Source organism: Phalacrocorax aristotelis, chromosome 9 (genome assembly GCF_949628215.1).
Source record: "Phalacrocorax aristotelis chromosome 9, bGulAri2.1, whole genome shotgun sequence".
Lineage (NCBI taxonomy): Eukaryota > Metazoa > Chordata > Aves > Suliformes > Phalacrocoracidae > Phalacrocorax > Phalacrocorax aristotelis.
The window spans coordinates 20,864,573-20,889,260 of record NC_134284.1 but is presented as its reverse complement, the minus strand read 5'-3'; the positions used below and the strand labels follow the sequence as shown (position 1 = coordinate 20,889,260).

Sequence of the window (24,688 nt, the reverse complement as noted above, 5' to 3'; positions counted from 1 at the left end):
CAGGTATAAAATATTCTTGGTAGCCAGTCCATACAGCTTACTGGGGAGCCCTAAGAGTCCTGTAGCAGAAATTAACTGATTCATTTAGTAGTGTGAAAAGTTGGGGGTTTTTTTCATGCATTCTACTGGCATGGTTTATGTATTATGGAAGCTCAGCAGATCTTGAGACTTGTGTATGGAGGACAAAGTATTGGAATATGATGAATTTTTATGAGCACAAAATTGTCTGCATTTGTTCGAAATGGAGGGGGGGAGTTGCAAAAGAGGTCCAGTAAACATATTTTGGACATCCTTTCTTTTTCTAAAAGCATGTGTTATTCTGTTAGCAGATACAAGAGAGGCATAACTGACTCTGAAGACTAAGGAGCTTTAGTTGCTGAGGACCCAGGGTGAGAGAAAATGACACGAATTAATTCTGATCTTCTGTCAGGCTGCAAAATCTTAAAGCGATAAAATGTGTAAAGTGTTTCAGGGTAGATAAAGGAAGTGACATTGAAGGAAGTGGCTTATCAAAATTGCAAAGGCAACTCTGTACAAAAAACCTAGCCTGATAAATTTATCAGAAGGGCTCTTTCATGTGACCTGTGCTAAAGTGATGGCATCTGTTACAAGCTCTGTTCTGTAGCTTTGGAAGCTACATCTGAGAGCAGCGGCATCCCTTTTTTTTTTCTCCCCCCCTCCCCAACTACAGCCCTAAACACTCCAATAGTGGTGTGAACAGTGGGATGGCTAAAAAGCAACATTTAACATTAGGCATGAATTTCTGGCCTTTATATATAAACTTTGTGTAAATAGTCCACTGACAGGTCACAGGCTGAAAACCTGAAGCTTTATTCATGCCCTAAATCAGCTGTGGCCTCTGCTTTTTAGGTAGAGTACATAAGCCTCGAAGAAAGATGGCATTCTCCTCATCTCAGGATATATGCTAGTGCTTTTGTACCTTAACCAAACTTCAGGCTGGCACAGAACAAGCCCAGTTCACCACCTCTGTGCTCTTTAGTACATACAGTTCATGTGTCTTACTAATAAAATTTAGGGCTAGATGGATTTCCTTACTGATAAAAGGGGAGAATGCTGGTATACTTCTCTTGAATTAAAAGAGCTGAAGTGATACTAAATTAAATTCTTGGTAGTATTTAGATGAGAACCAACTACTTTTAGTAGTTGCAAAACAGAACAGCAAAAACATCAAAGCAACTCTCCTTCACATAGACCGGGATTATATGACATACTGTCTTGTTACTGCTTTGAAATACTGAATTTGGTGGTTCAAAAAACTATAAGGCTAAATTCACAAAGGAATTTAACAGGTTGCAATGTTCTGTGTTTAAAAAAAAAGTTTAAAGTCACAAGTATGATATTAGGCACTCAGGTGATTCTGTGAGCGAAAGGGGCGATTCCCGTTATGTCCGATAATCAGGGCATTGTCTAAAAGTGCAAGACCTTTCCTAGCTTCTAGGAGAGAGATTCATAATTTTCATTAAAAGGGTTTGAATGTGATTCATCCATTGTGGCCCCTGTGTAATTATCACACATTCTAGCTTAAAAATTGATTTATACACAAGCTAGTACAGATTACAGATTCTAAAATACACAGTAATCTGGCAGTCAGCACATAAAAAATGTATCATGGGACTTAATATATAGTAACGAGGTTAACACTCAGCAGCATAAACCACTAAGCAGTGGTTTTCGGCGCATCCACTAGCCAAAATTTACTGGGCTAGTCATGGGCTTTGAGGAATAAGAGTGGAGCTGAAGTACCTTCCTCTACACTGTAGCATGTTTGTTCTTTTCAGAAGAAACCTGTATCATAGGGCTGGCTTTAAGGCGAGCTAAGATGAGTCAGTTCTTAAAAATTAGCTACCTGATAAAGTTATTAAACTGCTTTCCTGCATTAGGTCATATGTAGAAAATGGGTTCTCATCCAAGACTGGCGTAAGAGAAGCACTATTTTTTTGGAAACTAGTAGAACAATAAACTAGAGAGCATCCTTTTAGGACAACAATGGACCAGGCAAGAGAAAATAAGGGGAGTTAATAGGTATCCTGCACAAACTGGAAAGTATGTTCCAAGAGTAAGTCAATCCTCATTTTTAATTAAAAAAGTAAAACAAACTTGCAGTTTTGCTTCACTGCTGGAAGAAACATATGTTGTTACATTTTATTGCAACTTAATTCTGTCCAAGGTTGAAGGACTACAGCCTGAAGTTATGCTCTTCATTGGACTTGCTCCCCCACAGGAGGAAGTGAAGAAAAGGCTCAGCAGCACTTGAAAAAAACATGTGGCAGGCATTCTACTGAGGCAGGAAGGGACTGTCAGGTGAAGGTCAAGCAGCTGATTAAACTAACACTCAGACTGCCCAGGGTGATGCTCAATCAGCCTGACAAAGTTTTATCTTGTGACAGGGTAGGTGGCACAGGGATGAGTATTAATCAACCTTCTGCTACAGCTACTCACTTTCTTGGCAGAAAATTAAAGCTCTGAGTAATCGCTAAACTGGTAGAGGTTAGCAATCTTCCATGGACTTCGTTACTGCCTCTATTATTACTGCTTATGCTTTAGGAAGCTCTTCAAGACCAGGTCTGAACAAAATCATTTTAACTTGAAAGAGTATAAGTAAAAATAGCTTTCGCATCCCTAAGTGAAAGCTGTAGCAATTCATCTTTTCTGCCCGCTCAGTGGAGGAATAGATTTGTATAAGCAAGTTCTAGCATAAGCTAGTCTTGCATCTTTTATTAGTGCCACTGCTTTAGAAAGATTTGCACTATTATCTGTCATTTATGATCAAGAACTAATTGAGAAGTACTGTAGTCTTTAAAGAGATTATAAAACTCCTTTGAGCTGGATTATCCCAAAAGCTGGTAGACTGTGTCAGTTTGTGTTATGGGTAGTTATCTTCTGAGACTGAGAAATAATTAACCTTGACACTATCTACAAATCTTCAGGTTAACCAAGCTTAAAGTTATTTCACTACTTCTTTTAAAAGAAGACTACAGTCAAAACGAATTTCATCTGTAACTCTTACAGTTGAAGCACCAGTGGAGTTAGCTTTCCTCTTTTCCTACTGTCTACTATTCCTCTGCACTACATTAATAGTTTATACTAATTCCCTCCGTTGCCACTTTCCACTTCAAGCTCAAATCTGTACAGACATAGCATTTGCTTGAATTAGACTGTGTGTCTTTCTGTAGTTAGTTCTAAAGCTCATGCTTGTCAACAGCTTTAATCCAAAAACAGGCTTCCGATGGAAAAGTCTACAAACACAAACCTCCGTTCTGTAAGTCACCACTGCGCTCAGCACGTGCTCCACATCCAGACGGCTTGGCTCATTGCATCAGGCACACTGATGAATTTGCTAAAGGCCACATGTTTGCGCAACAGAAACTTAGGCAGCTGTCTATCATTTTCTATTTTTGATGCTTCCTCTTATGTTGTTCTTTAAATAAATCCATCTAGACACAACATAACCGCTCAGTGTAAAATCTACAGCATCAAGTTCAAAACATAGTCCAGCCAGAGGTATCTCCCTGTTACCCAAAGGTAGAGAAATGACAAAGGGATTCAGTTTCATCCAGCCAGACCCAAAACTTCAGGCTACAGACAAGTAATTAGGGCACACAGCATAAAAGGACAACAAAAAAGATCAACCAAACGTACACACTGAGGGAAGGACAGGAGAGTAAGCTACAGCAGCTGACTGCCAGCACTGCTACCTAGCAACAAACATATGCAAAAAAACCCACCATTGCTACGTATCTGCATTAACAGACTTCTGTTTATAAACATTGAAAAGTTTTTATTTTTTAGATAAATAGGATGGTGATTTTTAAAGTTAGGAAACAACACAACTTAAAAGCTCTGACTCCCAAAGATACTACAAGTCAGAGTTTATTCTTACCCAGCATATTAAGATGGCAGGTTCCCCCTTTTCATATTGCACTTAGAACTTAAAACCTTCTTGTAAAGGCTACATTGTTTTCAGGTTCTAGCACCAATGCTGGCATTTGAAACCAGAGTCTCAGAATATCTCCAAATGCAAATAAAGTTTAAGGTGTTGTAACTTCATGCTTAAACATAGAAACATTGAAAATGGCGTTCTCTTTCCAAAGCAAGAAAAAGCCGATATTGTCCAGCATTCCCTTAAAGTAGTCAGAAATGGATTAGCATTTGTGATGACTAGGTGCTGACAATCACATACAATTGAAGTTATAATCACGAAGTTTAGTTCATACTTGTTTTGGGCCTACTGCTTTTGAAAAGTGTATTTTGCACTGTTTTCACATTTGGAAGGTTACTTCCATAATGACTGGCTCAAAAGTTTGGTTATTCTAAGAAGAAACAAAAAAGGACAAGATAGAACAGATTCAATATTATTCAAAATACACAATCCAGTAGTTAGAATTAAATGCTATGCCAAAATAGCACTGAAAAATAGAGGTTGAAACTATGGTAAGAAATCTCAGTGGAATTTCAGTATGACTAAGGAAATTTGCATTCATTGCAAGAATCAGAAGGTATCTTCAAATTTCTGGAAGAATCATGGTTATGTCTTACCACCTGTTTGTAGCATCCCCGCAGCCTAATACCAGTTAACTTTCCCCAATTCAAAGTTTTTCCTAATATATCAGTGCTCCCAGAACATGGTTTTGCATCACATCCAGAGTGAAATTAGAATGAGAGTCATTCCAATCACTTGTAAATTTTATCAGAGGAGATTTCTATAGATAGGAGAAGGGAACACTAAGTTTTGTGCAGACTATAGGCCAATGCCAGCATAAGCTGCTTTTCATGTCATAGGAAGAGTTTAAAGCACCAACCTCCAGGCCTATGCCACTCCTCACTGCCTACCTACTGCAACATGGTACTGTTGTGGTCACTGAAAAAAGTATGCTACCACAGAAAAGAAAAGTACCTTTTTCCCTTTGAAGGTTTGCACAAACTTTATTCTTTGCTTCCTATATCTGTATCTAAACTCATTTTTTAAAAATTCATTAAAAACCAGCAGTGATGTGGATATTACTTTACAAAAAAAGAAAAAGCAAAGAATTGTGTTAAGTGCAGCTTTTATAATCATGTTCTGATTTCTTTTCCTTTTACATTTACCACAAAAGTAGTATATTTTCATTGATTTTACTCCAAGGGAAAACATAGGAAATCACTTTTTTTGCACAGAGGAGTAAAGTCATGGACCAGAAACTTATTTCCCCACAGGACGTTTCAGATGGAGTGTTGCAATTTTGCATCATTAAGGCAAAATGAGGAATACTACATCAAGTGTCACATAGGGCTCTCCCACTCTGGCCTTTCTGGTAGGCCCATATTTAAAAACCTTTGTAGTTTTTTTTTTGTTTGTTTTTGTTTTTTTAATAGAAAACAGTCATTCTCTTCATTGCTTAACAGTTTGAAAGAAAAGGCTCTTTCCAGCCTTCACTCAGAACTTCAGTCTTGTGATTAGATCAGGCATACGCAATTGCTTCAAAACAGCTATGGAAACTAGAAATTGAGCTAAGTGTCAATCAGTTGTAATCTACTGATCTGATTAGAGGCCTTCACAAATGTTTGATGACGATTGCAAATAACAGCCAAGCAGATAGGAATGATGCAATACCCAACAGTTTTGGGGTCAGCTCTTGTACAGGAATAGAGGAACAAGAACATCTGTAAATATGGTATTAAAAATATTATAGTCCACAGCCAAAAAGGCAAGGATAGCAGTCGTACTTTTAAGGAGTGCGTCCATGTGGTTCCTTCCTGTGGTTCCTTGGGGTGCTGCTGAATGTGCTCCAGTGCTAGTTTGTTGTAAGTCTCATTGATTTCAAAGACATAATAAAAAGCTGCAGCACTTGCTAACAAGTACAACCCCACACCAATCCATCCCATCCTCTGGCGGAAGTTCATCATTCTCCATGCTCTGCACCTGGAAAAAAAGAGGCAACATATACATTCAGTACAGCTTGCAGAAAGAGGGGACACAGATGAATCTTGGTTTTCATGAGTTAACTTTTTATAACTTTTCATTATACATGAGTAAAACCAGCACACATGCATTCCTGAAGACCTGAGTTCTCTCTATATCAGAGAAAATCATACTGCTATGCCAGCAACAGGCAATTGCATACAATGCTCCATTGATGGCTCAGGCTAGTTTAAGGCCTGCTAGATCTCAACATATACCAGGCTAAAGTCAAGTACTAAATGAACAAAACAGAAGTAATGAATTGCATAAGTTACTTACCCCATTTGCCCTCAGTGCCTCTAGCTGCAGGGTGGGGATAATACAAGACTTTCTATAAATATGGAAAGTTTGTAGAGTACTTTGACAACTGCAAGAGAAACGTGCTGCTAGCCAGCCAGTAACAGGAGCATCACTGCTTGTTTGCAGTGTAGCAACACCCAGTTTTATTAAGCTTTAGCTGAGTGCCCATCTGTGAACCATATAAAAGGATGTTTTCAATTTTAACATGAGAAGATATGTACTAAAGGTATGTATTTGTACCCATTTGTATGCACAAAGATACTATAAACATGTTACCTGCACCTAACTGTATTTCTGCTCTACCTGTGTGAACAGCTGCAGTACGCCTTCCAGAGAAAAGGAACACCTGTAATAGCAACTGACTCGCTGCAGAACAAACCAGACACCAGTCAACCAGCACTTTTCAGAAGAAGCACAAATTACTGAAGCACCAGAGACACGACTGGACTCAGTTTTAGCTGCTTTAAGATATACAGCTGGCTGTATGGGTCTAGGTGACTTGATACACTCTTCAAACCTGTCACAAACACTCTAGCTGAAGTACCTCCACTCATACCGAGAAGGCAACACCACCTTCCTTTAAAATAACCATAGGGCAGGGCAGGGCAAGCCACTGCTTCACCACATCCGATTTGAGTTCTCCAAACAAATATGTTTTTTCAGAATCTTTCCTACCTTCTTTAGGAGAGGGATAAAATCAGTTTATGTAGTACGTTTTTAAAAAATGATCAGGCTTTAAAAATGCTAGGCAGAAACACTCATTTAAAGATGATTTATGCATACAGGACAATAATGGTTCATGGAAATATGAGAGTTTACCATAACTGATAAAAAAAAGTCACTACACCTTTCTAATTCCCCCTTCCTGAGACTAGGCTGATCTGTCTGGTTAGGAATCTTGAAGGACTTCCTGGTCTTCAAATCTGAAGGATAACCTCAATCCTGACCCGACAGAATCTGATCAGGGTAACCCTGGAGAAGTTGTTCCAGCACTCACACTGCTGCCTTTACACTGGCTAAAAAAAGTCAAACATACAGTAAGAGTAAATACCCGAGAACGCCATGACTTACGCCTGTGACAACTACTTGTTGTTTAGCTGATCCTTCTCTAAAACTTCATAGTATGTTTCCCTTTAATACACCGAGTTAATACTTTTAGTATGACAACCAAAAAAAAAAATTGTGTAAGAAGCTGTTAACCCACTGGATAAAAACTTCAAATTCCAGAGTCCATGTTTACCCAACAGCTAAGTCACTGTCCATTTTTTCCAGCAGTTCAGCATTTTGGAGATGACTAACAAGTAGCCGCCTTCAGAGAAAATAAATCTTCGACAGGAATGCACATATCAAAAGCACAAACACTATTAAAATTGCAGGAGATCTAAGGCGGCGAACATTAGCGGTTTCCCCTCCTGCCGGTGCTGTGCAGCAGTATCCAGGCTAGGAGCCTGAGCTCCGGGTTACACGGAAAGCGACAGATAACGCTCAGAGTCTCTCATTCTTGTTTTCCGTTTCCAGGCGCTGTTGTCATTTGCAGCTGCCAGAGACACCCGCGGCGGCTCCCGGAGCCGCTCGCCCCCGTGCCGCGGCTGCGGGGCCTCCGGGGCCCTCCTCCCGCAACCGGCCGCGCGAGCCGGCGGCACGCGGAGCCCGCGGCGCTCGGCCCCGCCACCAGTACTGGACCCGCGCTCCGGCCGAGTGGCGCTCCGCCTCAACGGCTCCCTCACCGGCGCCGGCAGCCCCTTACCTTCCTCCAGCGGAGAAGGAGGGAGCGGGAGGGCGGCGGCAGGCAACCCGCTCCCCTCAGCCCGCACCGCCGCGCCGGGAAACGGAGGGACCCGCCGGCCCTCCGCACCGCTGCCGGCCCGTTGCCATCGCCGCCCCACTCCGGAACGGCGGCACTTCCGGCATGGGGAGAACCGGTTCCGGTGCGAGCCCGGGAGCATCTGAGGCGGGGCCGGGAAGCCCTGCCCAGGCGGGGTAGGTTGGCTGGCGGCCATCTTGGCTTGGGCCTGCGCTTCTCTGTGGCGTGGTTGGCCTCGCCCAAAATGGCGGGCGGCGGTGAAGGCTCGTGCTCCTTATTCACCCTTCGGTTGCTGCTAGCGCGGAGGTGGCTGCCAGCCTCGACTCGCCTTCATGTCAGCACTGGTGCTGCCCCGCGTGGGGGTGGAGGAGAGGCCAGGCTTGAGTAGCCCAGCCGCAGCGCCAGCCTCCAGCGCGCCTTGGTGACCACACACAGTGCTCACCTTTTCCCGCCCTGCCTGTTCGAGTGCGTTTGTTGTCATTGTACGGGCGCTCGAGGAGAGGAGGAACTCAGAACAGTTGCGTTTCGACGGTTGGCTGCGTTAGCCAGGTGTGATGCATTGAGCGAAGTACCGGTGGGGACTATACTGTTGTGAAACAGACTCCCAACAACTGACATATATATATTCTTTAAAAAACATATTTTTATACATAAATATATCTTACTGGTATATTTCTATTGAATTAAATTATTAGGAGCTATGGTAGTGAGAAAAAGCCTTAAATGAAGCCAAAAGACAATTTTTAAAAAAATATTTGGTCAGGTGTGTGCAGTCCACTTGTCACTGAAATCGGGAATAAACCTCGTAACACCAATGTAGTGTTAAGAGGCAGGCATTCTTTATTTACGGTGCCAGATGCATGGCGGGTCGCTCCTAACTTGTGTACCGTCAGAGCTTATTGTGCCAGTTAGGTACATGCTTCATATACATATTCATTAGCTTTTTAATAAAATATATATATATATTCATTATATGCAGATATCATTTTGCGCATGCCTGTTGGTGTCTCCGGGTGGTCATTGGGGGTCTCTGGATGAAGGACATACTCTTCCTCCCTGTGTCTGCTAGTTAACCCTTGTTCTTGTGCAAACTCGGTTCTGAGATTACGTATGTACCATCCTTGAGGGATGGTCTGTTCTTGGTTTAGTGTTTGCTCTGCAGTTCCTTATCTTTATGGCTCTGTACACCTGCTTTTCTTAAGGCTAAATGTCATAATGACTTTGTTTGGGTACTTCGAATCTTGAGGTTTCACTGACTCCCCTAAAGCAACAAGGTTTAGTCATCGTGTAGGCTGTTCTTGTTTCAGCTACCTCATTATCTTGGCTAAGTTTTGGCTCCGGGTCCCGGCACTAGTTGAGCTACACTAGATTGTATTAGTAATTCCCAACCGTTTATACCCTGAATCATTGCTACCTAGAAGTGAGGCTTTAATTTAATCCTTAAAACTGAGGTTTGGACCCTAAGCACTAGGAGTGAGGGCTTGGGATCTAAAATTAGTATTTGAGTCTGAAAGGAGAGGGGTTCTGACAGAAACACACTATGTATTGCATTAATGATTAACTAATGACTAAAATACAGATTAAAGAATACACTGATTGTCCCCAGACTTAATGTTCAGTTGGATGGTATAGCAGCATCCATGTTTGGTTAACTTCATCACCCTGGTTACACACTGACATACCACAATGATCTTTGGAAGCTTTGCTTGAGAAGGTATTTCAACATTTGTCTGAATTCAGTAACTGCTTAGTGCATACTTCTTGTGCTAGTTAAAAGGATTTGGTAACTGCATAGCATTATATGTAAAATGAAAACTTCTTACTAAATTGTTACATCCTGGAGTCATGAGGAAACTACTGTATTCTCATACTGCTGCTGGGAGTTGTTGTAACTTCTTTCTGAATTGCTTTACAAATTGAATCAACTATGAGCGAAATAGATTTCAAATCCATTTGATTTGTCAAAACCTTGACTATTACTCTCCATTAGCATTGGGAATGACTGACTCATTGGCAGTGAGCACCGAATTCTGTCCTGTAAAGTTACAGAGAAGCAGTGGTGGCCACAATTCACACACAGCCAGCTATAGTTAAAAAGACGACTAAAAGAGACTTTAAAAAGGGATGTCAAATAAGAAAGATGCTAAAGCAATGACATTTTTTTTTTGCGTGTCAACAAACACATACGCATAGGATTTTCTGCCGTTTTTCTTGGGGGATATGTTAGGTGCTGCAAAATTAAATTTATGTTGGCTTGTCCTGCTCTGTTTGGTGTTTCAATTGAAAATGTTAGAAACTAGTGTTCTGGATTTTATTCAGGAGAGCTGATGACTAAATGCACGGTACTGCAGATGTTACTGGAGAAAAATGAGGTTTGGGAGTCCACAAAAGTCAGAAATAAGTTCCCTGGCCCAGGGCAACTTCACCTTAAGCCATGCTTTTTTTTTTCCCCCTTCTTTGATGATCATTCCACTAAGGGCTCAAACTGTACATATCTGTTTGGCCACTGTGAAGACACTAGATGGTGCTCAACACCACAGGCAAAGCCAGCCTTTTGCAGGCCAGGTGAGACCCTGCCTCCCAGTTCAGAAGTCAGAAGTTTTGCACTCTACTTCAGTTGAATGAGGATTTCATAATCTTTCATGAGGTTTAAATAAACAGTTAGTGTTCTTCCGATAAAAGATGTAGGTATGAAAAACTGCGTACAGCTAATCATCTCTGGGACACCACTCTTGACTAAATGCCATTCTTTCCCTTCTTACAGATGGTGAGGTCCCAGTTGATCTGGAAGAAAATATACCTCCTGTGTAGCTGACAAGCCACCTACTCAAGTACAGCTTTATTGCATTTTCTTATATTTGGGATAGAGCTAATGATGGGAAATGGAATAGCTATCACATAGAACCTATTTCCTTTAAAATACCACCCTAGATGTCAGAGAGAAGGGTTTCAGTCAGAACTGATATGTGGCTCTGTGAATACATGCTTGGCAGTGGATATACATCCTAAGTGTAAAGCCTGTAGTTGCACTTAAGATTCTGAAGAAAGCAGAGTGAAATGTGGGGCTTATTCCTACTTAACAAGTCTGTCCTCTGAAGGGCTGGATTTGGAAAGGGAAGATGGTTTAGGATTTAACCTGCTTGGTTTATGGATCTTTTCTTCTGTGTTAACTGTAGGCCTGAAATTACAGTTATGAAGAGAAAGTTCTAAAAAAATTGTGGAATTGATACAGCAAGCACAAGCTGCCTTTGAAAGCTAAGGCATAACACCAGAGTGATTTGTCATATCTTTGGGCTAGATCTCAATTTGCATGAATTCAGTGTTATGCTAACCTTTGGCATAGTATAGGAAGGGACACACCAAATAACTCAGCTGAGGGTTTCTCTGGGTTTTTTTAGCAGCAGCCTTTGAGGGGGGAGGAATAATATCAAAAGTAGTGGAACAAGAAGCGACTGTTCTCAGCTTTAGAGGGGTTTCAAGCTAAATTCCAGGCATCAGGGCTGGTAACAATAAGGGGGAACAACTTATATTCTCCATATTGAAACGGGGACATACACCTGGGAAGACTCAAAAGGGTAATATCCAGGTTGCAAACAGGATGAGAAGATAGAAGTCTGTTGAATCAAAATTAATTAATGTTTAATGTTAAGGCCTAAAATTAGAGAATTAATCATGGGATTTTTTAGTGTTAGGGAAAAAAAAAAGAGCCCAGGGCTCAGCTTAAATGGGGCTCCTGAGCCCATGGGTGGAGGGCAGGTGAGACTTGTTGGGGCTGTTAAGGCCTATTAGTGCACTCAGGGTACTGATAAAGAAAATAGGATGAATGAGGGCTGACAATAGGAAACAGAAGGGTTAGTTGTAATCTTTGTGTCAAACAAAGTTTTCATAGGAGTATTAAATGAAGATCTTTACTAGGTTTAGATTTTGGCCAAAGGAGAAGAGCAAAGGTAGAAGACCTGAGATAATTACTAAACCAAAATTAGTTGGGCTTCTAAATGGAAGGCAGAAGCTGAAGGATAGAATGCACCGTGCATTCTTTGGGTGCATAAAGATTTAACATAGTCATAGGCAGGTTCTTATTATTGAAAAGTAGCCAAGAAGTGAGGATCTAATTACAGAAACATTTCTCTCAAAAAGGCATCTGCCTTCTACTTTGTAGGACACTGATTTTTTGATTCATCAAAAACACCACCTTCCCAGATGTTTTCCTTCTTAATCTTGTTCAACGCTTGGCCAGAGACCTGGGATCCCTAGGGAGTCCATATGCATTGGGATTCCAAGGAGAAAACTGTTATAAAGAAGAACAGGGCATAAGCCCATGTGTTGGTCCTATAAAGATCACACCTAACCTTAAGCCAAGAAGGTTAGACTAGTTTTGGGGTAGAGCTAAGCTTCCGAGGAGTGAGGGATAAAACATGTTGCTCCTTGGAAATGCTTACCTGCTGGCTTATGGAGGAGGAGAACAACCAACAGAAAGGAAGGCTTTCTTCAGACCCTAATAGGCTCCCATTTCTTCCTGTGGTCAGAAGGTATAAGATGCAGAAGAGGAAACTGAAGAACCACTGCTTTGATCAGGGAAAGCAAACACACAAGGAAACCTAAGCCTCAGGTGGCATCTGCCCTCAGATCCAGATGGGCAAACTCCCCTATGTGTTACAAGAAGAATTAGTACTGCATTTATAAAGAAATCCAGAAGGGAAGGGTTTTTTAGTGAATCTTAAGTAACACACCTGAAAAACTGAAGAGGCATATTGGGGAAAGATAATGCCTGTAGGGTTTTTTTTCTCATAACAATGTTTATAGTGCTTATGTGAATTTTTATCAGTGAGTGAATGAATGCCCAGTGTTTTTGCAGCTTGTAGTGGTTTTGTTTATTACATGTAGTTGTAGTGAATTTCCTAGTATCCTGTTGTGATGTAATAAGTTGTTTTGATCAGTTTCTTATAATTTGTGAGTCAGAGATATTATCCCTCAGCTTCAACTTCGTATGCTTTATTTCGTGTTTTATGAATTCTTATTTTGCATTGTATGACTCTTGTTTCTTTTGAAAGTAAGGGTAGAGTCTTCTGATTCTGGTTTTTGTTGGGTGGTTATTTTGCCTTTACTGTTGTCTTTCTTTGAACTTCTCTGTTGGAAACATCTGCTTGGGAGCATTTAGAGATGCTTTTCTATATGTTGGCATTCTTGTATTTTATTTTATCTCATTTTGAATTGAAATATTATGTTTGCTTGTTTTGGCTGCATTGACCACATGAAGCGGAGTTACACAGTGAGCTGTGTGTAATCCATGGTGGTCTTTTCCTCCTTTGACTTGTTTCTTATACTTTGAAATGTTGGGACCTTAAATTACCTTGATCTTTAGCTCTCTGTTCCTGAAATTGTGCTCTAGCCTTTGTTTCTTAGCAGCAGCCACATGTGAGTTAAGCTTCAGGCGATCATGTTATCCAGGTTCTCTGAATACCAGCCATACTTTGTTCTTGGTTCTAGAAATATTTATCATATTTCCAACAAGCTTTTTGATATTTACAAATGGAATAGCTATCTCATTTTCCCAAACATCCACAGTAAACATCTGCCAAAGGTAGAATTACGCACTACTACCCTTTGCCAGAGTGCCTCTAAAGAACTGGGTCTTTCATGAAGAAGAGCCTTGGCATTTTCGACTGAACCTTTTGACTTTGTTACAGTGATGCTCCTTGTTCATCAGTTACCACTGAATATATAAGTTTCATGTCTACAGTCAAAATAATTCTTTCAGGAAAGAGATAAAATCTTTGCTTTTGCCTTCTGTTTTCAGCCAATTACAAAGAGGCTTCAAAGTTTAGCAAGAACTGACAAAACATACTAAAACAATACCAGCAGAGATGGTTGGTGACTGAATATTTCTCTCAGTGGCATTTATTTAAACAGAGGATAAATACAATTTATGCAGAAGCAATGCAGGTATTGATCTCACAGCTTTGGCAATATGACCCAGAATTGTACTGATCCAGGAGGAGAGAGAGCTATCCTGCAGAATTTTGGTCAAAGGAGTTTTCAGTTATAAACTGCATTTCAGCAAAAGCATTATTCATTACAGTTTATTGATTTTAACTAAATCTCCACAGATGATATATGACAAAAAATCACTTCCAAAGCTACCATTAAACTTCTGAGAAATCTGCTTTTACATGATTACAGCTAAAGTCTGCTCATACTGCCAGAAAGTAACAGTTATTGAATTTCTGTGCTGAGTTCACTGCTGCCAACACGTTTGTTCATGTAAACAAGTTAACTGAAAAGTCACCCATGTTAAAAAGCAAAACAGGTTAACACACCAGGAGCCTGTAGACCGAAAATGCTGGCTTTGGTCAGCTGGCCTAAAAGAGTTACTTTTCAACCATCAGCAATAAAAAAACAGTTTAAAAAAAAATCCTCTTTGAAGATCACCCATTAGAGATATGCACTGTCCCGCTTTCTTCCCTCCATACACATACTCCAAGAGAAACATCTGACCACATGAGGGAGTGACAGCTCTGTCCTCATGAGAGGAGGTTCTGATGACATTCTTGCTTTCCCCCCCCCCCTCCACTTTCCACTAATTATCTTTCCTTCTGTGGTGCCTTTGTGAAGCAAGTCAGTAATACTATAGAATGACTTTAAAGAGATTTGGTTAGCGTCTCTTCTGAGATTCCCAGTTCACAGGCTGTGTCTATCTGGCTTAGACTGTGAACTGTGTGCAGCAGGGAGTATCTATATTTAGACTTTCCTGAAGCATAACTTTCTTTTACTAAACAAACACTGAAAGAACACAGTTCAGATTAGGCCTTTTCCCACATTCAAAGGCTCCCAGCTTTTTCACATAGATCAAGATGGAAGTCTGGGGGAGGTAGAGAGGATATTGTTCGAGATTTGCTGTATCTAAGCTTTCATTTAAAAAAAAATGTTTGTGTACGTGTGTGTCTGTCTTCTTTTAGGAACCTCTTTCCTGTGTCCTGTTAGAGCTTAGGAATTAGCATATAGTTATCAGCTTCTAAAATGTACTGCAAGAGTCATACATGTAAGACAGCCATCCATATAACACGAGGGTTAATGAGTTCTTAGTCACAGAAGTGTTTGCACACATTATAAAAAAATAGAACTCCTACACCCTTACAGAAATATCAATATCTTCCTTTTTCTATTACTTAAACTAATTCTGTGGTTAAAAGCTTTATTATTTCTCATTCTCTAGAATACTTCCATCACCTAATATTTAGCCACTTCATAACATTTTATTACTTGAAGATTTTGCGCACTGGTTTGTCTCCTAACCATAATCTTATATGGCTTTATTTTCAGAACTGTTCTACATATTCTTTGCCTATTCTTGAACCCCACAATTTCGGTTTTCTATGTAAATAATAGAAAGGATTGTGTTGGGTGGGCACTTGAGAGTGACTGGTGCCTCAAAATGTCACATTCCCATTTATTGACGGTATTTATTTAGTCTAACCAAAACTGATACCTTATGCTCTTCTACTAATAAGCTGCATGTTTCTGTTGCCTGTTGAGCTGCCTGCCTCATACAGCAGGTATTCCTTACAGTTCTCCCATCTCTTCAGTCCCTACACAAAGAAAACCTAGGCTTGGTTGAAAACCAGAGTTGTCTGAGGCAATGGAAAGTCATTGTCAGAGGTAGGCTGAATGACAGAAGTACCTAATGGTTAGTTCTAGTGTCATACCTGGAGAGGACCTCTTTACCCATTCCAGTGCACACTGAGAGATGTCGGGTCAACTGAAAGGCCAGCATCTGTGGGGGCTTTCATATAAATTTAATCAACTGGAAGTAAGTCTTCATCCTCTTCTGCATGGAGGGCTCCTGTTGTTACGGACTTTAGTGGAACATAAAAGGTAGTTCACTGTGGTTTGGAAGCTTTTAAGCGCTCACTTAGCTTTTTACCTTTTTACCTGAATTTTACTTTTTCTGAAGCCTGTGCTAGAGGCCTCTCCTGGAGGTCAGCACACAGACCCAGAATGACTCCGGCATTTGAATGGAGGTGTTAACAGCAGTTGACAGGTTCTCTCAAAAAGAGAATTTAATTAATTTATTGGTGAGTATTTGCATTTAATTTAACAAAAGCAAATTCAGCAGTATTTGCAAATCTTTAAAACAAAAGGTATCTAGTTTGTTCCTTACTGTGCAGTTTGTAAGCTGCTGCTTTTATACCTACATGAAATGAAATTTCAGGCAGTAATGCCTACACCATGCTCTGTAATAAAGTTCCCGGTGAATATTTAAGTGTCTCCATCTTAGCACACCTATTACGACATTTGTTGGTATTCTTACAGAAGCGATACGTCTGCTTTTCCGTACAAATGTATGTTCTGTTTGCCTTTCACCAACAGAATGTAAACATAATCATGACAATGTGAAGGTACTTAAAAGGTAAAGAAATATGCGGGTATGGGACTCTAACAAGTTTAAGTGCATCCAAACCAACACCCCCGCATGAAAAAGTACCTAGCCTCAATGAATGCCTCACTGAATGTGTGTTTCTATACTGCTTTGTGTAATAGGACTTAGAGTACCTCCCTTGCAAAATGATGCCTCCACATAGTGCAGAGCTTCTTTGCAATATGTTCATAGCATTCTGGCTGAAATGTTTCACCAGCAAATTCAGTGCATTAATGATGCTATTGCAATGGATTGTGATACAAACTAAAACCTATCGTAGTTTGGGTGTTGAAGCAGAGGTTACAATTTTAGGTTTTTTTCATCTTATGTTCTGTCATTTGCTTCTTTTTCACTAGCCAGCCAGTATCATTCTCAGATTGTTGCGCATTCTCAGAGCGCTACTGATAAGTGCTCTGGCAAAACAGCCTCCCAGGCAGTGGAAAATCTTTATCTTGGTAACCACCGTAGACGTAAAAGATGAAAGTAAAATGAGGCAGCACGATATTTTTCTGGAGTGGCTTCACACAGTGAAAATGTTGAGAGGCTTGGTCAGCCAGCACTGAGCTGGTGGGTGAGAACAGCCACACTAACCTGGGAGGATCAGAAAGGACAGCCGAACATAAGCTGTAGATGTCACTTCTCTGGAAATCTGCACAGACGTGACCCCCAAAGCATCAGTGTTAGCCAGCAACATGAGAGTTTTATCACTGTAGAGAAGTCCATGATACCTGGAAGCTCTCCTTTCCCCAACTGTGGGGCGAACAACAGAGTGATGGTAAACCAGTTGTTTGGGGCTACCGTCATTGACAGCAAGTGGAGATTATTAACAAAGAATGCAGCTTTGAATGATCTCAGAATTGAGTAGGTGTGATCCTTCGACAAGACCTACATGCCTATTATATCTCATTCTTCCCCACCCTGATCCAGGCCTTATCATCTTCAGAAGAGGTCCTACAAATTGTTGTCAGTCCCTCCAGCAGCTTCTTGATTTACTGCAGCGTAGCCAAAATTCCACCTGAAACCGCAATCAATTTTACCATCAAGACATCTGGGCTAACTTCTACTTCTCTGGCTTATGAAACCACTTTCTAGAGAGAACTCTTTAGTCCCAGTAGACATAAAATGACTCCAGCTTATGTGTTTGTGAGATTTAAAAAATAGTGGAGGTATGATAATAAGGATGGATGTTTCTGAGGAAGATTTTCTGTACATTAGAAATGTTGCTGTGCTTTGCACTTTGTATGGGAAAATAAGGGAAAGCATTTTAGTGAAGGCTGGGAAACAGAGCCAGGAAAGACTTTCAAGTTATTTTGACTTTTTTGACAGAGAAGATGCCTGCCTGTACTAAAATTTCCAGTTCATCAGAGATCCAGGGTTGCAAAGCAGGATTGTGGGGCAGGAAGCTATGTTATCTAGTGAACAATGATAATTTAAATAAGCCTCATGACATAAAAGGCATATGCATTTATGATTCTGTGATTATTAGGATTACAATGCTATTAGGGAGAATTATGCCCAACTGAATTTATTTTCTCAAAAGTGAAACTTTGAAGCAATACGAACCCATTATTGATCTGACAATACCAAAAGACAGTACAAGGTAGGCTTTAGCTAGAACGTTGAATATGACCACAGAACAGCTGTGTTCTTTGGAGAGCTTGTCTGCCTTGGCACCGTGTCTGGTACCCTTTGCCACAAGGCCTTTTCTTTGCCTAGTGGTTGAAACACTTTTATGACATCTCCTTGGCCCATCCTGAAGCCTCCTCTGTCTACATGGTGGCATGAGTTCTTTTTTCTGTTTTAGGATGTTTCTCTCCCCCTGTTTTCCCCTGCTAGGCCTCCATGTTGAACAAGAATCCCGCTTCATAGGCTTGATGCTAAATGGTACAGAAATAACTGCTACACAAAGTGTTGAGGGTTAAAGAAGGGCATTCTTCTAATCTGCCCCCATCTGTTTTGTTTAGATTGTTTTCCCAAATAAATAAATGAGGGAGCGTGTACGTACCTGGATTTGTTGCACAATTTTAAAAAAAATCACACAGAAGGATAGCCCTCTCTGAGACATTGAACTGCTATATGATTTGGGACAGTTGGCAGTCAGGTAATGGAAATTGTGTCCTGATGGAGGGAAAAGGTGCAATGTGAGCTCACCCCTTAACAAACAGTGGGAGTCTTCATAGGCACGGGTTATTACCATCCCTGCGAAAAGCTTTCTTCAGAGTCACACCAGAAACCTGAGGCACAAGGCAAGCAGGCTTCATCAGTTCAGCCACTAACAGTCCTTTTTTATCTTTTTGTTTTTTTTTTTTCCCCAGGAAGCTCTGAGAGAAGGGAAAATCCCAATGGGTAGCATAGGAATTGTATGTTCAATTCTAAATGCTGCTCTTGTATATGGGATGTATTAACATGAGGCACAGAACCTCTAGGAATATCTGCAGTGATCCTGTCTGGGGAAGCATCCCGTGAGCTGTCAGAAAGATGATTGGGAAGCGCTACCTGTCCAGGCAGCTCCATAATGATGCTATGGCATTATAACACGTCCCTCATTCTGATGTTCTCGTTGCCTAGGTTTTACTTACAGACTGACTGGCACCAAGTATGTGAGATAATAAGTTCAATAGCACAGTGGTACAACAAACAAGTATTAACAGAATTTATCATCCATGCAACTGCAAGTGTCTTACAGGATCTAGGCAATGTCTGGAAGTTTGTGATCTTAAATGAGCTATATATCTCACTTAACAAGCCTGACCATCTAGTAAAAGCTCAGAGCTATAACCAAATGATGGGCTCAGTTGATTATTCCAGCATTTTTTTCCTTTTTATGCTATAGCTGATTATCTTCTGTTTTCTGTAACTTGCTTCTCTCCTGAATTTCCAGTTCTTCTCTACATGACCGTCTCTTCCCTCAGAAGGGCTGCGTGTAGTAGGAGGTAGAAATGGGATGCTACAAGACAGAGAATGTTGGTAATGTGGAGGAGATGTATGTACAGATACGAGACTGGTATTTTAGCAAGAAGAAAAAAAAAGCCTCTTTTGGTTACTGAGTATTGAGACTGGATAACGTTTTGAAATGCACACTGACTGGGAAAAAGCCAAGGACGGGGGTGACTGGTGGAGCAAGACAGGTTCTATTCCTGCTACCAGTACAGTATTAAGTAGGAGTCAAGTCAGTGCACCACTGATTCCTAAGTATGAAAAGTTTGCAAGCACAAAAGGAATAGCACCTAACTCATAGCAGGGCTTTCCCAGCTGTGCCTGTAGATGATCTCCTGGTAGTATCTTCAGTTAACTTCAGGATAGCTGTGGCATGTCCTTAAGAACTCTTGGCTGTCTAGGGGAAGCTCCTTTTGGTTAGGATTGGGGTTGTTTAAAAAAACATTTCTAAACCTTGCTGATGGAGCATGAGTTTGCTCTGTGAGTGCGTCACAGGCAAAAATGAGGACTGTCCTACAACATGCTCATATCCTGGAGACGGATTCGTTTTGTTTTTTTCTTTAATATGCTACAGTTAGTTGGCTTTGGAATAGTGCTGGCATGGGCTTTGGAAATGCTTTTCTGCATCTATTCTTTTTGCCCTCGTAAGTCTACACATGTAACTTCTGAAAAGATGAAAATTGCTGCCCCTCCCAGAGAGAAAAAAAGCCAGAGTCTCCTGATGTGAGCTTGCAGAATCAGAAAGCACAACTGCTTTCTGAGGCTTGTGGCCTGTAAACTTTCAATGAACTTTAAGGAAGTATTTAAACAAAACAGGAAAAGGGTCCTCAATCTGTGGAGGCATGAGCATGAGAAGAAAGTGCAAGTGATGGTGTGGCACTGCAGGCCACATCAGACTTTTCTCTTTCCTGTTTTCTTAGTTTAGCAGTTTAAAAGGTTCAGCTGTAGCCACAAACAACTTGTGGAAGTGAAGGACCACTGGAATGAGGACGTGTGCTTTAGGTCATCTGGAACAATGTGTTCTTAACACAACAGGCAAAGACAGACGTATGCCAGCAAAATATGGGATAATAGTGGTAGAAATCAAATATGGGGTTGTTCAGCCTAGAGAAGAGGAGGCTGAGGGGAGACCTTATCGCTCTCTACAACTACCTGAAAGGAGGTTGTAGCGAGGTGGGTGTTGGGCTCTTCTCCCAGGTCACTAGCAATAGAACTAGAGGAAACGGCTTCAAGCTGCATCAGGGGAGGTTTAGATTAGATATTAGGGAAAATTTCTTCACTGAAAGCATTGTCAAGCATTGGAACAGGCTGCCCAGGGAAGTGGCTGAGTCATCATCCCTGGAGGTATTTAAAGAAGTGTAGATATGGTGCTTAGGGACATGGTTTAGTGGTGGACTGGCAGTGTTAGGTTAATTGTTGGACTTGATGATCTTAAAGGTCTTTTCCAACCTAACCAATTCTGTGATTCTATGTCCAGGTCACTTTATACGTAAGAGTTATACATCCATGTCAGTCTTATTTACACTAATCGTTTTAAAACTAGTTGTTTCAAAAAATACTAAATTCTAGCAACACAAAATATATTGATTGATTGATATTTTTGTGGAAAGATGGCTCATTTTGCTAGAAGCGTGCTCCCAGAATTGTCATAGGCACGTAAAACTACCTGATTAAAAAACTAACAACCCTATAACCTGAGTAACTCTGTTAGCATGGCGCTGTGGGCAGAGCAAACCTGAGTCCAGCCTAATCCTTATCCAAGTCTCAATCCAAACCTAATGCACTGTCAGGTCACCCAAATTCTTCAGAGAACAATCTTTCAGGACTTACTTGCTCACATAGTTTGAATCATTTTAACTATGCTGAAGCAATCAGGTAGGTAAATCTCTCCATGTGTCTGTAATGGAAGAGTTTGCATGAGTATTATTTCCATGTAGCTTATTCCCATAACAGAAGGCATAAGAGCTACAAAAACGTATAGCAGCACAGTCTGTATCCACACTTGGGATTTGACTAACAAATGTAATTCAGTTTAAAAAATCTACTCATACTGAGATAATTGTACTGGCACAGGACATCTCCATCTTTTGCATCTTGGCCACATGTTTTCTGTGGTTTTAATTTCTTTGTTCACTGATAATACACTTTCCTTGGCTTATGACCTCATACAGAGTCTGCACCCAAAGTGCTACAAGCCAAGCAGGCAAGCAAGCTTGACTGCCGGACCCTTTCTTACTTTCCTGCAGCATGTACATTCATCAGAGCTCAGGATAGCCAAACTCTTGAGCTGTGCATAAAGTAAGGCATACCTTCTCATAATGGTGGTTTCCTTGCAGTTTCAAAAAGCTCATAGTTATCCTGTCTTTATGACTGGAACATAAGACCTTGCTGTGCTACCAGCGTAACAGGTAACAATCCAAGCAGCACTCCACTGGGGCGGGTGAGAGTTAGGTCAGGAATCCCTGAACAGCACTGCACTGGCCCCCACAGATCTGGTCATCTGCCAGGCATCATTGTTACCCTCTTTTGGAAGGCTTCTGAGCTGTTCTGGCTGAATTCCTTCTGCTCTCCACAAGATCTCAGAAATACTGATGAGTCTCAGCCAGTCCTAACTAGTCCTTCTTTTCTTTATAAAATCAAAATACTGCAGTATAAACTACATAGGTTGTTAGGTGAGTAAGGGAGCAGTCGCATGGGTGAACACAGTGCTTTTACCTGTTCTGCTGCTGCTTTAAAAATGGGACTGCCACCAAAAGAGGCAGCTCAGTGCTTTCTCTACCTGGCCTCCTCCTTCCAGCCCCTTCGCTGCCTTCTGCCTCATGCCGCTATAAACAGGTAGGAAGAAGGATGGTGATCTAACTGGGGAACTGGTTTGTGTTAAGACAAAAACACTTTTGCCAACTTTGAGTTTTAGTCCAGCTCAGTTCCTAGCTCCCCGATCCTGTTCATGCTCAGCCACATGAGGGGTTGGGCTGTTGTAAAGGAGGGCACGGCAGAAGGTGAAAACAAGTGGCAGTTTCTGGAGGGACTACCTCTCTAAACAGCAACGCCTCATTCAGTTGACTGTAAAATGACAGTTTGATTTCCAGCTAGTGAGGCCAGTTCTGTGCAGTCTCTATGGGCAACGGGTCGTTCAGAGGAATGAAGCTGGGCTGAATCAGCCACTAGAGGGGCCCCCTTCCCGTGAGCCACTACAGGAACCCTATAGCGGCTGGCAGAAGCATGTCACTTGCCTAGAGTTAGCCTTTGTGATTTTGAACACGAAAGTCAGAAATGAGCTTTCATCCCATGCTACTAACTTTCACTGGTTTATAATTTTAAAGCTGCTGGTCCAGAGTACATATGGAAAAGTTTCCAGACAATAGCTGAGATTACAATGTGTTTTGCTAGAAGTTAGGCAAAAAGCAACCATAAACTGGAGAAGCTTGGCTTCACTCACATGCATCCTCTAGTGAATCACTGTGAAAAGTCATACCCAACCTTTTTATGATTCTTGTGGTAATGAATCAGTGTAGATATAGCAGAGACCTGAGGAAATGGCAGCCCATCATACTTCTCACGCATTTCTCTCTAGCAGTCCCACTGGTGATGACCAGACCCAGTGCTGTGCAGCACCAGGATTCTTCTTTGAGTCTCTCAAAGGCAAGAAGCTGCAGTGCAGCACGTACATGGGTTTTTATGCTCCCTCCCACCTACAGCCTCATGCCAGCACTGCCATGTTAGCATGTGATCTGACTCAGTGGTTTGACTGACTAGAGAAAGGGGAGGCCTGTCCTGGTTTGTAAGGCTCAGCCCTTCCTCCTACCATCTGCAGCAGAGTAACATCTGTTCTGTAATAATAAGAAATAAAATGGAAAAAGCTTAAATTACAGGCAGTGAAAATCACTTTACCACCTTCTTTCCATTCTTCACAAAAGATCCTGTTAAAATTGCTCTTAATCCTTCATTAAGAAAATATACTTTCATAACTAAGGAAGTGAATGGAGATGCCTCATCTTATTCCAAAATGAATCCTGTGGAATTTCACTAACTTGTGCCAGGTTGCAAGTATCCAACCTTGTCTGAGTCCCTGTATTTGTTGAAAGGGTTAGAAGACAAGGTGTGAGAGGTTCCAGCTAAACAAGGGAAACCTGCTTTGACCTGTAGCTGAAGCTAAGATGAAGAGGAAGATAGTTCTGATTGCCAGAAGGCTCAAGATCTTAATCAAACCTCGCCCCTTTAATTAGCATGAAGCAGCTCCTGAGTTGCAGCTTACGGCATTGGGCCACAGAAAGTCACAGGAATAGTCAACTTGCTACTGATCAGGAATTAGGTAAACATTACCCTGGGGCTTTGTGTGGTCACAGGGTTGGCATTGCCTGAACTGGCTCTGCAATGTAAACAGAAGATTGTAATTTATTTAGCAACATTGTGCAGCAAAATGCAGCAGAGTGGCACACCAGATGAAATATATTTCCCACACCTGAAATTGTTGAAGGGGCAAGATTCAAAAAAGACAGTTTAAAATGAAGGAATTTACCAGCTTTCTCATTCCTAAGATTGAATCTGATCTTTCATACATGTCATTCAAGTTTGTCTATGTTGGAGCAAAGCAAATTCCTCCTTTGTAGCTCCTGTGCTTCATTTCCACAGAAGCCAAGAATGCTCAACACCTCCAAAAACCTGCTCTGCCATATCTGGAAAGAAGTTAATAAATCTTTCTGTCTGCAGATGATGTTTTAAATTGGTCTGAAACGGTGGCATTTCTTAAAGAAAAAACTTTCAGAAAGAAATCGTTTAGGAAGATGGCTTCACTAAGGTAATGTTTCAATACATTCATATTCCATTCTGATACAACTATAAATTTTGGGCTTAATACACTGATGCAAATTTTAATAAAGTTTAAAGTAAGTCCAGTGAAACAATAGCTGAAATAAAGCCCTGATATAAGCAAAATGAAACCCAGGAAACCCAAATCAATTTGTTTCAGGATTCTTACTTAATTTTGATAATGTGTGATAAAGTCCTGTATTTGGGCCTTTTTGAGTTACAAATCTTCCTGAAGTTACTACACTTCCCTGAAATGCTTAAATATCAGTGTAACATTCTGCAGCAGGAATCACGCTAGCAAAATACATTCACTAATTCTAATTACATTAACTAATGAACTGCACAAAATAGTGAATATGATTAAGATAAAAAGTGCTCTGAAAAACAAAGGTTATAACAGATCCGTGGCAAATAATTTAAGAGGAGGGAGAAAAATAAACATTTAGTCCTCAAAGCCACCACA

At 41.0% G+C, this 24,688-nt stretch overlaps 1 protein-coding gene across 2 annotated transcripts; it reads right to left on the bottom strand.

The window, feature by feature from the left end:
• Positions 1-3,760: 3,760 nt before the first annotated feature.
• LYSET (lysosomal enzyme trafficking factor) lies at positions 3,761-8,144 on the bottom strand. Of its 2 annotated transcripts, none has more exons than XM_075103755.1 (2): positions 8,007-8,144; positions 3,761-5,920 (listed from the first exon to the last, which is right to left on the bottom strand). In XM_075103755.1, the coding sequence occupies exon 2, from the start codon at positions 5,902-5,904 to the stop codon at positions 5,509-5,511; it is 396 nt and encodes a 131-aa protein (XP_074959856.1). In that variant the 5' UTR covers positions 5,905-5,920; positions 8,007-8,144; the 3' UTR covers positions 3,761-5,508. The 2 variants fall into 2 exon arrangements, with proteins under 2 accessions (XP_074959856.1, XP_074959857.1); XM_075103756.1 differs by lacking the exon at positions 8,007-8,144 and adding an exon at positions 7,107-7,229.
• Between the last annotated feature and the right edge of the window lie 16,544 nt (positions 8,145-24,688).